We start from the raw sequence: 16571 nt of genomic DNA, 5'->3' as shown, positions 1-16571 counted from the left end.
CATTTTCCATCATCCCCAATCAGCATTGCTACTAGTGGTATTGGGTGGGCATCAAATTAGGGTCTGAAATGCAACCGACAACTAATTAGTGTGCCTTCAGTTTGTTTTTTTTCTCTTTGGCTCCTCTTGTTAATAACTGTGGATAAGACAAAAATAAGTATTTTGTTAATATTTCCCCCCCAATCTTGGGATTCCAAAAAAGACAGATAATGAAACTTTGGCTGAAAATGACTTCTTCAAGAGTCACACATAAGCACTGTTGCATTCTTGAGCCACTGAATTTTTGCATTGTGGAGCCACTGAATAGAATGAATATTAAAAAAATGGCAATAGTCTCACACTACCATGCAGCATATTTACAATAGTTCTCTATAATTTTAGTTTATTGTTCCATGTTAGCACAGCCACTATGTAAAACTACAGTATAGCTATTATAACTATAAGTCACAAACATTTATCAAAGTGATCTCCTACTTTGCCATAAGTAACCATTAAAATGTGCAGAAATAAGATCAAAAACAAAAATTAAGATAATAATCATATACAACCCTTATTGCATCTCATTTAGTAGCGCAATACCTCAATATGTCTTCTTCTATGAAACTGTCACCTTTAAAATTTAAAAGGGGATCTTGTACTTGGAAAACACTTAGCCGACTCAAGAGTGTTTGCAGAGTAGGTAGACGTTTAGCAGACTGTGTCAAATTATTAGTGAAAACAAGTTCTTCTTCAATATATAAACCTTAATAATATAATAATGAAAAATATCAATGTGAAACCTTTATCAATCATTTTGCATGTATGTATGAACTATTTATAGTGGCTGCATTTTTACGTATTTTGGACACGTTACATAACTTATTAATTCCTGTAGTTAAAAATTACTACATTTTCAGAGATTCAAAATTACAATCAAAATGTATTTACTTTCAAGAACAATTAATTAACATTTATGAGCACATGGCAGATATTAAATATTCCGGTTCCTCAAAATTATTTTGTTTGAAAGAATTATGATACTAATTCTGTGAGTCCAAGGAGGCTTTACACTTGTTTTTCTCAGATAGAGTGCTCAGTACAGCATGGCAAACAGATTTGGGAGAGAATTTTCACAGATGTTTGCAATGTTGTCTGATGATTTGCTGCTGCAAGAAAACAAAAAGATCATACACATCTTTAATTTACTGAAATCTTTTGCATGAGACTTTCCTTTTCTCTTTTTTTCTTGTTAGACACATGTATCCATTTTCCTTTAGTTTTTTTAAAAAATAAATTAATCATTATCAAATTATCATTCAAAACCATTTTTTCTCCTTAACACCTAGCAGTGGTACTATTGCACTAAGACTAGGCAAAAGTCATATTCCTATTAAAACCAATGAATTCCTCAGACAGTAGATTTAACACACTATCCCTCCAATCAGCACAAAATATACCAGCATGAACATGCTGGCCTTTATTCTTTCTTGTTAATGAAGGCAATGAGTAATGCGATCCGAATCGTTTAGCACAGACCAAGTTAAAGTGCAGCAATTGGCAGGGAAAACATACACTGTTCTCCCAAATATGGACTGGAGTTGGCGGAAGAGTCAAATTTAGAGTGGTAGATTTAGCCAACCCTCAGAACTTGATCTGCAAGGTATGTGGAGAGTTTCTGATCCTGCTTTAGTGTATTAGGAAGCCTTCACCCATCCTATGTCTCAGTTTTAGCCTCTAAAACCTCACCTCCATGAGGCATGGTGGAAAACTAATAAAGGAGGTTCCTTCCTTTTTTTAGTGGGAAATTCCTCATCCATATGGCTGCCTGCATCCCATTCAACATGCTACATGGGGGTACTGAGAATTAAGATTACTTCAGTCATACTCTTTCCTCAGAACCTCAGAAAAAAAAGTATTTTTTTCCTCAGGAAAAAAAAGTATCTAATCTTGGTCTGAGGATGAAAGGAACTCTGTACCACATTGGCATGTCTTTTGAGAATGATTAAGATAGCATCTTCAAGTCAACATGCAGATATGGTCAAAGCAGGATGAGTCAGCAATGTTACTTCAACAGTATAAGCTTTTGAATTAATACAATGTTTCTCCCCACACCCAGATCATATAAGGAATGGTTGCTGGAATTGGGTATGTCTAGTTTAACGAAGAGAAGGACGAGGGGGGACATGATAGCAGTGTTCCAATATCTCAGGGGCTGCCACAAAGAAGAGGGAGTCAAGCTATTCTCCAAAGCGCCTGAAGGTAGGACAAGGAGCAATGGGTGGAAACTAACCAAAGAGAGAAGCAACCTAGAACTAAGGAGAAACTTCCTGACAGTTAGAACAATTAACCTGTGGAACAACCTGCCTCCAGAAGCGGTGAATGCACCAACACTGGAAGTTTTTAAGAAGAAACTGGACAGCCATTTGTCCAAAATGGTATAGGGTTTCCTGCCTGAGCAGGGGGTTGGACTAGATGACCTCCAAAGTCCCTTCCAACTTTATCATTATTATTATTATTATTATTATTATTATTATTATTATTATTATTATTATTATTATTATTATCTACATACTTTAAGAGTATTATATCTTGAGTGTACATTTAATTAATTCTATTAGAAAAAGCCTCAGCAGGCTCTCATTGTGAATTTCCAACCAAGAACAATAATCACAATAGTCACAAAATAATAGTGTCCTCTAATGACAAGAGTAGAATGTGACTCTAATTTTACTTCAGGGGGAGAAAAAAGTATCAGGCGTGTACAATTTTGTACTTTTGTGCCATGCCACAATAGTTTAGAAGTCTTGGACATATGAAATATGGAATGCAATTTACCTTCTTTAAGTGCAACTGGAAAATAATCCAGCTGCAGTCGGTTTCTATCAGCTAGTTTCTCCTTGTTAAGTTTCATAAGCATATAATCTTCTGTACTGAACTGAGAACAAGGATTTGAACTTGGAATAATTTCAAAATCTTCACTGGGAGTATGGAAGGCAGTATTTGAAATGGGTTTCCTGAATAGTGAAAAGTTAAAATATTTTAGTCCATGAAATATATTAACGATCTGTACTGGTTACTTATTTCTGATAGATTTGCAAAGTGCTGTGACTGTTAATTACTTACCTAGCTACTTCATAATAATAACATCTGTTCCATCCCAGTAAAGACAGAATCTGGACTTATATAAAGACTTTATGCCAATTCAAAAATAGTTCCAGTCTCTGTGGTCCCACAACATTGGTTGCGCTCAGCATTTCAATCAATTTATTTTTGGCTGGTCAAATGTTTAACTCAAATTGTCCAAATATCTGTCTCTTTTTACCTTCCCTTGGTAGGTACAAAATAGCAATGATGCAAAATATTAGCCTGTTTGTTTTTTTTAATATTTTCCCCTTTTATGAGGTGGGCTTAATGAAATTTTGATTATTCCAGTTGAGGAACACTAATAATTTTATGGAAGAGCTTATACAAGAGTTCTAATTTTGTAACTTAAAAAAATGTGCTTTATGGAAAACATGTCACCTTTTCTCCCCCACCCCAGCCAGTGCTATTGCCTATAACCATGTTGAAAGAAATTAGGAAAAGAATATAAGTACAGAGCTGATGACATAGTATCATTCCATTTTCACAATTCTCAGCAGGCTTTTAATAATTGGTAAACAAATATTTTCATCCTACTACTGAGAGCCAGTTTGGTATAGTGGTTAGGACATCAGGCTAGAAACTGGGAGACTCTTAGTTCTAGTTTTATCTTAGATAGAAAGCCAGCTGGGTGACTATGTGCCAACCACTTTCTTTCATCTCTAGGAAGGAGGCTATGGCAAACCACTTCTGGAGAATCCTGCTAAGAAAACCGCTATGCAGATTTTAATAGATATTCTTTGTATCATTGGATATTAAACTGAAGGCACCTCATTTCTAGAATAGAATAGAATAGAATAGAATAGAATAGAATAGAATAGAATAGAATAGAATAGAATAGAATAGAATAGAATAGAATAGAATAATAACTTTATTGTCACTTTGAATGTACACTAATCGGCATACATTAAAATTAAATTTCATTGCATACAGCTCTCAAAGGGTCACCACCTCTGATATACATTACATAAATATGTCAAAAATAAATAAATAAATACAGAATTGTGCATATATCCACATATGTTATATGACACAGAGAAACAACAGTCTAGTTCGGGTTATGTATACATGTGCATGGCGAGAAAAACGAAACTTGTTGAGTTTACCAGACGGATGGCATAGGGAACAAAGCTATTACAGAATCGGGTAGTCCTGCTAGAAATACTTTGAAACCTCCTCCCAGAGGGGAGCAACAGAAACAGACCATAAAGTGGGTGCGTGGGGTCTCTAACAATGCTTTGAGCTTTAAGCACATAGCACTTATAAGCAGCATCCTGAATACCAGGAAGCGAGCTTCCTATGATCTTCTCGGCTATCCTTACCATTCTCTGTATGGACTTTCTATCTGAGGCACTGCTGCCACCAAACCAGACAGTGATGCAGTTTGTTAAAATGCTTTCAATCGTGCCTCTGTAAAAAGTGGCCAGGACAGAAGGAGAAAGATGTGCCCTCCCATATAATAATTCAGCTGTGCTGTTTTGCTTTAGTTGGTCACAGTAGCTTCTGTCAGTGCACAGCAGCTGCTGATAGCAGGATGGATTTATTAATCAAGGTAGATTGGATCCCCTCTGACACTTCATTAAAATGAAGCGATGCACCTATATCTCCAAATGAGGCAGAGATATGTCTTCATGAAGTGACATAGCCTATCAAGGACACAGTTTTCATAACTCTACACAAGATGTATTGACAATGTAGTTATGAGGGTAGTAGTAATTGATTCTCCAGATTGGCAGTTCAGGCACCATAATCTAAACATGCAGCAGACACAAATGCAAAGAAGGCAAAAGCCAGGAGCTTTATCAAAATATCCTTTGTTCCACCTGAAAATTGAAAAGAAGGCTGAGCATACCGAAAGTATCTCTTAATTCCACTGACAGCTACTAGAGTTGTGAATCAAGAAACAAAGTGCAACTACCATACTTTTGAAAGATGTTCTGGCAGAGGTTGTTATCCCCCTTCAGGGGTGCTTTAATTTGGACTCCTATCCTGAGCAAGAGATTGCCTGTGACTACCATACTTGTGAAAGAACAAAACAAGGATTTGGGTGATACAAAATTCCTGAAGCCCACCCATTCTTGGAGTCATCCTGGAGCCAGACTTGGTGGCTTCTGTCTCTCTATCTAAAGCCTGGCAATCTAGTTGAGAAACTGGGTATGAACACATGAGTGTGTGAGAGAGCAATTATACGTTCTAACAAATATAGTTTTTCTATCATTGTGAATTATTTGGGGTTTGTGTATTTCATCAGAACCCGACATGCCTCAGTGTTTGGATGACAATGATTTCCTAATTATTTTTCCTAATTTTCTAATTAGTGTGTTCTAAATAATTTTCTGGCTGTTGACCCACATTATCTATTTTGTACGCTGTAGGCCAGCGGTTCTCAACCTATGGGTCGCGACCCCATTTGGGGTCGATCGACCATTTCACGGGGGTCGCCAAGCAAGGCTGTCCGCCATTTTTTTCCCTCTTTTCCGGCGGGTGCCTTACCTCCCTTGGGCTGGGCCAGCTGGTGGTCGGCCTGCTCCGTCTCTGCCGCTTGCCAGCTACGCCTCAGCCGGCGCAGGGGGCGGAACCACGCATGCGCGGCGCTCCCGGGCAGGGAAAGTCCTTGACTTACGACTGGTTGAATTATTCTATGGGAGGGCACATCTTCTCCTTCTGTCCTGGCCACTTTTTACAGAGGCACGATTGAAAGCATTTTAACAAACTGCATCACTGTCTGGTTTGGTGACAGCAGTGCCTCAGATAGTCCTTGACTTACGACTGGTTTAGTCCTCGACTTACGACCGGTTTAGTCCTCGACTTACAACCAGTTGGGGGTCGCAGCATTAAAAAGGTTGAGAACCACTGCTGTAGGCACATCTACCTGGGACACCCAGGCAGAGAGCAAGGGGAGATCTGCATATGATCGAATGACTATAAGCTGAACCTGGGAGCGTGTACAACAGCATCATTTGGCTCATTGGGTTCCCAATATGTTCTGAAGGTAACAAGATTGGCAGGAGTGGAAACAAGAGCAGGCCGGCTTCAAACTGCTTTAGGAAATTAGTGCCCTGTGGAAACCTCCTCAAAGTTACAAATTTGGAAAAGGTCATTTAAATCATACAGGATTTAGACTCAGGATAGGAGTTTAAATTAAAGCAGCCCTGAAGGGGGATATCAACCTCTGCCTGAACATGTCCAGCACATGGAAGTAGTTTAAGGTACCAGGCTAAAAACCAGGACACTGTGAGTTCTAGATTTATGTTGGGCATAAAAGATGGCTGGATGACTGGGCCAGCCACTCTCTTTCAGCTCACAATGTTAGGCCCAGGCAACAAGCTGGTCAGACAATTCCTGTTGCAAATTGTACCCCACACTTGTGGGAAAATGCTAGGAGAAAAAAAAAATCTGTTAAATTACCTCTTCCATTGAAACCAACTGGAGGAAAACTAACCTGGTCTGAGGTAAAGGATTGAAGCAGCTCAATCTGGGTATGTCGTGGTTGAGCAGCGTAGTGATTTGAATCCAGACATATTCTGATGGTTAAAGCAGGCCCTACTGGATTTCTGCCCACTCCAAATTTTGGAAGATTAGATTACTTGATGCATAATAATTACTAGATTATAGTATATAGCTCTTTGAAGTTCGTGATGGGAAATGCAACGTAATAGGAAAATGCCTCTCTAATAATCACTGAATGGGATAAAAGTTACTAATGGCTTTATATATTTTTTTGCCTATACATTTTATTTAACAAAGATCAGATTTAAAAACCATTCCTTTTTCTTTTAAATTTCAATTTCTATTGAATTTTCTAGTACTGTATGTCTGAAACTAAAATTTTTTGACTCTCCAATCAATCTTTTGGCTTAATAACAGGAATGTCAGCAGAAAATCAATATAATCTCTGGAAAACAAGAGGACCAAAAACATAAAAAGTATCAATGGATTAATTATTTTAGCTTATCTGTTGTCCATTTGTAAAGACTTCAGCTTAACTGACTGTTTAAAAATTACTTTTTACTATAATGTATTAACCTTGAAGAGCGAAGAGTTTTTTCATTAATGACAAATCAATGTTAGAAAATTATTAATTTAAATAGCTTGATTCAGATTCTATGCTCAATAGTCTTTCTTCTAGTAACAATTTGTAATTATCTGTAAATGAATAAGGTCATCTTGTTTTGCCTTTCATTTGCCTACACAGAAATAGCTAGAGGTCCTAAATGCTATGACAGTCTTCTCCATTTTTTATTTTATTTTGAGATATAAATCTTTAAATTGCGTCCTTTGAACAAGGTTATTGTCAAGCACAAGGAACTAGGATGACACAGGGAGCTGATCAGAATATGTTCATCACTACTTGCCTACTGACAGGAAGCTCACCAGAATAATAATACACTCACTACAGGAACTGCTAGATAAGCACGGCACCATTTAGGAAGGATCTGCTTTCCGCTGCTTCCTCCCCATCAGCAATTCAAGCCAGTATTTTCACTCTTCCTTTCACTTCAGGTCCAGATTCCACCACAGCTATACAACTAGCATATAGTTTAATCAGCTGTATAAGGCAGGGCTTTTCAACCTTTTCACCCATTGTACCACTTTTAGGATATGGCAACATCCAAGTACCACCAGTCGCCTAGCAAGGTGTCAAAAACTTTCTGACCAAAAAAAAAGAGGAAAAAAGTGATAAAGTACTGGTAGTCCTCGACTTACAACAGTTTGCTTACTGACTGTTCGCAGTTACAATGGCACTGAAAAAAGTGCCCCCCCAAGCCATAGCTGAGCAAGACAGCACCCGGTGGCACTCTTCCTCCTGTCCAAGGTTTTCATTGTGAGCATTTCTGTTGAGGATTGGCAGCGGGGGTGGGGTGGGGGGGGTGTTTGGTTTTTATTCCCCCCGTCTGCTGGGTGGTTGCAGCAGGTTTTGGTCACTTCACATGACTCTGGAACACTGTGACCGTCATAGATATGAATCAGTTGCTAAGCATCTGAATGTAACATTCCAGCTGATCGGCGCTTCTTCTGGGCTCAGCAGAAGCGCCAGGATCAGTGCTGCTTTCCAGGTGATTGGTGCTTCTTCAGGGCTCAGCAGAAGCATCAGGATCAGCGCTGAGCTCCAGCTGGAGCCTGGCGCTGATCCTGGCACTTCCACTGAGCCCTGACAGCCCTGAAGAAGCGCCGATCAGCTGGAAAGCGGCACTGATCCTGGTGCTTCCACTAAGCCCTGACAGCCCTGCAGCTCCAGCCATCTCTCGCTCAGGCTTGTGCGGTGCTGCCAACGGTTCAGTTCATTCCCCTCCCCCGCTACCACTTTTCTAGGATGGTCACGTACCACCTGCCAGGTGCCAATGTACCACAGGTGGTACCCGTACCACTGGTTGAAAAGCCCTGGTATAAGGGACGGTTAATACACTAAAAATCCTCCCATTTACCAAGGCAACAAGTCTTGCTGCATTCCTAATCCTTAATTTTGGCATGGTAGTAATTCTGCAATTAAGACCTTCTAAAACTACACCAGCTGACTTGACAACCAGATACCAAAAGATAGAACAAGTCAAGGATCCTCTCCAATAGGGACATGAATTTCCCCTTCAAACACAAGGCAGCAATACTGTTGCTGTTTCTGAACTAGTATTTGCCATCTTGAAACAGCATTTCCCTATCCTCAAGTAACCTTTGTCCCATTATCAGCTGGCACTTTCATTTGGAAAATCCCTGTGTAAATTAACTTGGAAGCCAACACTGAGTGTTGCTTCCAACTTTAAAGAAGACTCACGTCTCTAAGAGATCTTCAGTGAAGAGATACTTTTTCCAAATATCAAGTACTGAAATGTTCATCACAGTGGAATCAGCTGAAGCTAGAGCAAAAAAAGAAAACAGAAAAAAAATACGGTAACCATTTATTTCTTTATTTATCTTTCAAGGAGGAATCCTAAAAGATGAAATAAACATTATAATGAGGATAGTCTATGGAATCCTCCAGATAGAGAAATATAGCTAGTTTGAGTAATGTTCACAGTATTAACAGAGATTCTATGAACTTAGAAATAACGTTCTTCTAGTCACATGGTGTGGAGCGAATCTCAAAATGAAGACATTATAATATTTTGACATTCTGGAAACGTAACCTATTTTTAAATAACCTGCACATTTTGTGCAGTTGCAAGTGAACAGGTAGGAAGGACTATAACTATTAGTACTGTAGTCAATGAAATACAGCTCTTAAATCAATGAAAGCAGAGTATATGAAACTGTATTTCTCTTTATTGTCCCACTAAAGAAATGACTGATTAAAAAAATGAAAGACTGATAGCTACAGAATGGTGTTTGCTTTTCTCCCAAAATTATTATAATGAACCATTCTGAATGCATATCAAAATGCATGTCTGAAAGCAGTATTTCATTATAATTGGTTGACTGGATCAGATTCTACAGAAGTTTAGGGAAAGCAAGTAAGGAAAACCCAAAAAATTAGAGAGAAAAAAATAAATAAAAAACAGCAGCTTATTCATTGGCAGCCCCAATCCCTTAGTCCACCCATCTGTGAAATAAGGCCAGCCAAGCTAATCACTTCAAGAAGCAGCAAGTCATAGTGTATTATTATCTATCTATATAAATAAAAATGTAAATGTTCGTTTGTTCAAAATCTTAAATCTCCGAAAGTTCTTCACCGATTGCTTTGAAATTTTGACACAACGCTGCATTCGAATACGCGCGTGTTTTTATATACCTACTATTATATAGATGTCACACCTGTGACAGGTAAAAACATGCTTTTTTTTGAAAAACAGCGCCATCTGTTGGACGTAAAAGCAACACACGCTTTTACCAGACTGAGTCACAGCAACGCGTGGCCGGGTACAGCTAGTATAAATATAAATTTACAGACATCTTTCTACATATTTTTTTTTCCTGGCACATATGCTATCTCTGATGTTTTAATTTACACAATTTTTTGTTCTAAAATAACAGCATAATTCAGTGTCTTAGCCACTGTCTCTTAAAAAATTTCATATTCAGGAATCAATTTGTAGTACATAATTTATGCATAAAATAACTGCATGCTCATGGAATTTCAGACTATAAATATTTTTAAAAAACTTTTTTGAGGCAGAAACCCCACTAGTGACTTGCAACATTTTCTAGAGCCATCCAACCATTGTAGTGTCAAAATAACAATAATGTGGACATTGCCTCAATAATGGATGATGCTAGAAGACATAATAGATGAATAGTGTCTATCCTGTGGAATAAATAGAATGGCTAGAGATAGAATCCTATGTCCCAAAGTTAGCTCAGTTAGTTAGGAAATTCATATGTAACATATTTATAACATACCAACAAATAATATGATTATGTGATATGATATAATGTGATATGATACAATAACTTGTATGCTGCCTGATCTGGGAAGATCACAGCAATGAAAAGAAATTACAATACCTATAAAAGCAATAAAAGGAGAAAAATCAAGATAATAGAGGGCAAGATGGCAATGGCAGACCAGATGGAAACAAAGCAAGGGGTCTCATTCTCCCTCATCAAAGGTGTAGGTGGATGGCTCTTTTAAAAAACAGCAGAGTGGGTCCCATCTAGAACTTTATATAAATAAGGATAGCTATATTGTATCCTGAACAATTATTTTGATTATGTGAGAGTTACTGGCTGTTATAGACTACTGAGAAAATATATTTCTTCCACAAGTTAATAATATAGGGGGAACTTGGTCAAGCTTATACTGACTTTCTCTATTACATTTAAAATATATAAATTAAAAGTGAAAGTTAGATATAACATACCTCTTGTCCAGGGTGTTCTATATTTATTATCAGCCAATTTTCCATCATGATAGTAATGTATATCCTGATATAAACTAAAAGGGATGTGAATTGATAACAACTGAAAGGTAATTCTCTGTTTTGTCAGTTTCTGCAGAAGGAAAATAGATCACATGATCCTGAGTAAAGCTTTTCCAAGTTGCTCTTAAACCAACTTGATCAAATGCAGAAATTCACACCCAGCTCCTAATTTTCATAGATTGGTAAAGCTAAAATTTAAGGCCCACTGGGGTATTTTATAACTTTTATATGTTACTTTTAAGTAAGGCTAACTATGTTTAGTGGGGCTTGCTTTTCAGTTGAGTATATTTAATATTGTAGCTCTCATTATATATTAAATAGGATGATTTAGCATAAATGCATTTTTTTATTTGGATTAGGTTATGCTGGCTAGTTTCTCTAAAGCAAAATAAAATAAATGTAATGCCTCCTCACCTTCTGTATGCCTCCCCCAGAAAAAGCAAATATTAAATAAAAAATCTCTATCAAAATGTGTTCTTAAGTAAGATACACAGGAGTTAGAAAAAAAAAATCAGTTTCAGTACTCTGGCAGATTTCCTAAAATGATATGATTTTACAAGATTACATAAATAGTTTTTTGTATACAATATATTATCAAAAACAAAAAAAATCAGACTAATAAAATTACTTTTACTAATGAAATTATTAATTTTATTAAAATTATTACTAACAAAATTAGAAATAAGTTTTAATTACGTGCTTTCTCTTCTATTTCTATTCCAATTATATTTTTGAAATTCCAAGACGTTTAGAACTTTGATACCATACCTCATAAGAATAGTCAATTGCATGGTATTTCACAGGTGAAAATATAGTATTTCTTATTTTGTGATACATTTTCAAGTTTAACTGTCTGAAACAAGAAAATAGAAAAGATGGCCATCAGAAAATCCTGTACATAAATTAAGCATCTTTTACAGTTTGTAATTTCTAATGGATCTTTTACATACAAAACCAAGAATACAATTAAATCATTTTTATAAGGAACATTGCCATTATGTTGCTTTAAATATGGAGGCAACCAAGAAAGTGTATTTAGATAGTGTGAGCCGCCCCAACTTGGTCAACAGAAAAGAAAGTCTTCCACAACCATGGCAGTTAAAAGTATACTTTACTCAGGGCTTTTTTTCTCATAGAACGCCCAGAACGGAGTTCCGGCACCTTTTTTGGATGAAACCTTGTAGGGAAGGCGGGTTGTATGATGTGTGTGAGTTCCGGCACCTTTTTTTTTTTAGAAAAAAAGCACTGATTTTAGTAAGGTGAAGTGGTTACAGAGTAGCAAGCCAAATCTAGCGTTTGGTGTCCAAACTAAGCAGTTAATGTTTCCCTTGCGATCTACCCTCCTCCCTGTTATCAGTGAATGATCAATTCCTTTGAAATAAATTGCTTTGGTCGCCAGATGAGTGATGTGAAGGTGTTGTATTCCATCAGGTGACCTTGGAACAGGCTGCAGCCTCCATAGGATGGTACGAAGGCTTTCACTTTCGTTTTCTCATCTGCTCTCCCCCCACGCCCAAGCCTCTTCATCCCCAGTGGTGGGATTCAGCCAGTTTGCACCAGTTCTGCAGAACTGGTAGTTAATTTTTTGTTGCCCAGGTCCAGAACGGACTTCCGGAAGCGGCATCCACAGAGAGAACCAGTTGTTCACATATTTGAATCCCACCACTGTTCATCCCCCATTACTATGACAGTCTGACATTTAGCTAAACAAGGCTGATGCAACAGGATGGCAGCAGGTCTGACATGTAGTTTCTATTTTAAAAAAAACACAATCAAACACTTTGCATTCTTCCCCTTTTACATATAGAAAAGAAGGCTAGTAAATGATCCCCAAGTTCACTGGGCTGGACTCCTTACTGAAGAGCTTCAAAAGGTTTCACAATTTTGGTTTTAATTAATATGTCAACTATGGAAGAAAGAAATGCTAATTACAGCCTTCTTCCTTTTCAAATTGGAGCACCATTAGCACCAAACACAGTATTAGAATATTAGAATTCTTTCCTTAGAAGGAAGGTTTCTAGTTCCTTGCCAATAAATTCAGCATACGGTAGTCCTCGACTTACATCTACAATTGAGCCCAACATTTCTGTCGCTAAGTAAGACAGTTGTTAGATTAGTTTTGTCTCATTTTACAACCTTTGTTGCCACAGTCGTTAAGTGAATCACTGCAATTAGTAACATGGTTGTTAAGTGAATCAGGTTTTCCCATTGACTTTGCTTGTCAGAAGGTGATCACATAATCCCCAGGACACTACAACTGTTTATAAATATGAACCAGTTGCCAAGCATCCAAATTTTGATCATGTCACCATGGGGATGATGTAACGGTCGTTAAGTATGAAAAAATGGTCATAAGTCATTTTTTTCAGTGATACTGTAACTTCTAATGGTCACTAAATGAACTGTTGTAAGTCGAGGATTACCTGTATTGGGTTCTGGTCTGTTGTTAGAAAACAGAACTAATGTATATATTAAAGTGAAGGTGTAGCATATTTTATGTTTTGCTTTAAAATTAATTTTTGAGCAAGTGAGAACAATTTTTGATAAGATGATAGGTTCTGGCAATGGGAAATGATCTTTTTCTTTTTCCACCCAGTTGCAATACATCTGAATCCAGCTGCAAAGGAAGACAGAGCAAAACTAATGTTTTTTTCCATTCCTCATCAGTACTGATATTGCTTTTTTGGTGCAGCCAACCATTTTAGGTAGGATAAATCAAGCACTTTATCACAGTGTCTACCAAAATCTTGTGATTTTTGCATTACATGGCGCAAATTAAAATACACCCGCCCCTAGAGCAATAGTTCTGAAATTATACGATTCAATTACCCTTTTTCCACTCTCAAATAATGTCATTACCCGAACAAAAATACCGCAGACACTGTCTGAAAGGTGCTTTTTCAAGAGGTAAGTGAACTTTCTTTTTTTTTCTCCTTGAAGATGTTTCGCTTCTCATCCAAGAAGCTTCTTCAGGTCCTTCCCCTTCTTCAAAAACTGAAGAAGCTTTTTGGAGAAGTGAAACGTCTTCAAGGAAAAACAAAGAAAATCCACTTGCCTTTTCAAAAAGCACCTTTGGGACAATCATGACCTGGATGACTGGGAATCTTCATAGACATACCTCACACACCTTTGTTTTACTTAAGGATCTGGACAGTGTTAATCCCAAACGGATTCCTCAAATCACAAACAAGCAATTATAAACTGCTCCATTACCCCCAAGATAGGCCCATATTGCCCCCTTTAAAAGCCACTGCCCTAGACCTAGAGCAGGCATGTCAAACTTGCGACGTCACTTGACGTCGCACGACGTATCGGAGTTTTTTCTCCATTGCCGGCAATGGGGTGGGCACAGTTTTGGGATGACGCGTCCGGCCCGCGGGCCGGCAGTTTGATACCCCTGACCTAGAGTATACAAAAGATCATTATTTTCTCAACCTAATGAACACTAGTCTGCCTAAGGCAGAAATATCTGCAAGAGAAAGAGAGGCCTCTTTCATATTACCTATCTAGTTTGTGAAAGCTCTTTTTAGTTTTATGTGTTTATTTGGTTTGGTTGGTTTCTATAATTACCCACCTCACAAGAGTGGCTCTGGGCAGTTGACAACATTTAAAAGCAATTCTGTAACATAATATATTATAAAAGATAAACCACAGCCTAGGAGTCAAACCACAGGCCAGTAATAACCACATCACTTACATAATTCTGTGCATGACGTGAGGAAGCATTTTGAAATAGCTTTCAATGAATTAAAAAGGTTCCTCAATTAGAAAAGGCAGTTGAATTTTTTGTTTCCCCAATTCCTTGAAAAAGCTGCTTGCTGAATCCCACAATTCAGAATTGCATGCTTTTCAAAAAAAAACAGAAAATCCCAAAACTGCCTTGGAAAGATTTTTGCCAAGATAGGATTGCGTTGTTAGAAGGATTAATTAAGTCTTACTCCTAGTTCTAAAGCCTCTTTACATATTGGCTGTTAGTAGCAGTAATACTGGTAATTATTGTTTAGCAACTGTCTTGTTTAGCCACTGTTTACAGTTAGGATTGTGATAAAAAAGTAACTTTACAACCAATCATATTTATGACTTTTGCAGGTCTAAAAAGCAAAGGAAAGCTGAAGTAAAATCATAAGCACAGTTGCAATTTCACTTAATGACTGATTTGCTTGAGACTGAGTTAGCCAGTGGTAGTTGCTAAACAAGGACTACCTGAAATTTAAAAACTCGCCCAACCCATTGAACATTTCATGTGGTAAATCGGTGAACGCTACAGCAAGCACATTAACAAATTAGTTTTATAATTTCAAACCTCTCATGCTACTATAGATAAAACAGGATTACACACAATGTGGTATCAATTTTAATTTTAAAATGCTGCAAGCATATTTCAGTGTAATCCTCATTTAATTGACACAATGCTACTGGCCACATAGGCCTCATTTCACATACTGTCATTAGGCCCATAGACATATAGTCTTAGCATTCTAATTAGATTTGATCATGAGACTAAAGTGTTCCCATGGTTGCTTTTAAATCAATAAGGCTGTGACAAACCAGCTAAGACCTAAGTAACCTTCTCTCTTCCAGCTCAGCTGAATCCTTAAATATTTCGGAAGAAAAAAAGCTTTGGAAGGAGGGACTATAACAAGGAGTCTTCAAACTGGGCCCTTTTATGACTTGTGGACTTCAACTCCCAGAATTCCTCAGCCAGTGTGCCTGGCTGAGGAATTCTGGGAGTTGAAGTCCACAAGTCATAAAAGGGCCAAGTTTGAAGAACCCTGGACTATAAGATAACATTACCTCGCTTCAAATCGCTCCTAGTGAGAGGCCTTGCAGCGTTTGGCTCTGTTTCTTATAGCTCGGCCTATCCTTTAAAGCAGTGTTTCTCAACCTTGACAATTTTAAGGCATGTGGACTTCAACTCCCAGAATTCCACAGCCAGCAATGCTGGCTGTGGAATTCTGGGAGTTGAAGTCCACATGCCTTAAAATTGTCAAGGTTGAGAAACACTGCTTTAAAGGCTGTGGTCTGAGGGAGAATCAGGATCTTGCTCCTGCAATGTTGAAAACTGTATGTGTTGTGTTTGTCTGTATGTAAAAAAAAATTAACCAGACTTAAGTAGGGATTGCTTCCCTATATTAACACATTAAATTTAGACATTTTGGAATCTGGCTCCGAAGAAAAGAATCCCAAGACTTAAGAAAAACAACAGGTGAAATGGAGATACTATGAAAAATGAAAGGCAAGGCATAAATATGTAAGTAGCTGCTAATGGTTGGAGGAAAAGGAGGGAAAAGGGAAGGGAGAATGTGTCACCAAATTCTCCTGCCCAGTATTTCTCCCTGGTTCTGTTGTTGTTTTTATTTGGCCTTTGGAATTTTAATTCTTCCTCCTTTTGTGCTTATACACTTGTATAATGCCATCATGAAAAAAGGATAAAAAAGGCCCATCTGATTGGATTAATTTGTCCAACAGAGGGATTTTGAATGTTGAAGGATGGGACTTGTACTTTGGGTGGCATGCTTATCTTTTTATGCAGAAAAAAGTTGATAAAACCTTCAGAAATCATATAATAAGGATTGGTTTGTTGAGAGTTTGGCAAAA

At 37.6% G+C, this 16571-nt stretch overlaps 1 protein-coding gene across 1 annotated transcript in view; it reads right to left on the bottom strand.

The window, feature by feature from the left end:
* SHOC1 (shortage in chiasmata 1) overlaps positions 1 to 16571 on the bottom strand; it is a 75047-nt gene that overhangs the window by 37477 nt on the left and 20999 nt on the right. Inside the window, exons 2-6 of the mRNA XM_029284730.1 lie at positions 11742 to 11826; positions 10914 to 11043; positions 8891 to 8972; positions 2815 to 2993; positions 580 to 742 (exon numbers count right to left, since the gene is read on the bottom strand). Of these exons, the coding sequence (XP_029140563.1) occupies positions 580 to 742; positions 2815 to 2993; positions 8891 to 8972; positions 10914 to 11043; positions 11742 to 11826 (639 nt within the window). The remainder of the gene's footprint in view (positions 1 to 579; positions 743 to 2814; positions 2994 to 8890; positions 8973 to 10913; positions 11044 to 11741; positions 11827 to 16571) is intronic.

This window comes from Protobothrops mucrosquamatus, unplaced genomic scaffold (assembly GCF_001527695.2).
Source record: "Protobothrops mucrosquamatus isolate PMUCROS unplaced genomic scaffold, P.Mucros_1.0 scaffold874, whole genome shotgun sequence".
Taxonomy (NCBI): Eukaryota; Metazoa; Chordata; class Lepidosauria; order Squamata; family Viperidae; genus Protobothrops; species Protobothrops mucrosquamatus.
The sequence above is the reverse complement of the archived record's forward strand: the minus strand, read 5'-3'. Positions and strand labels throughout refer to the sequence as shown.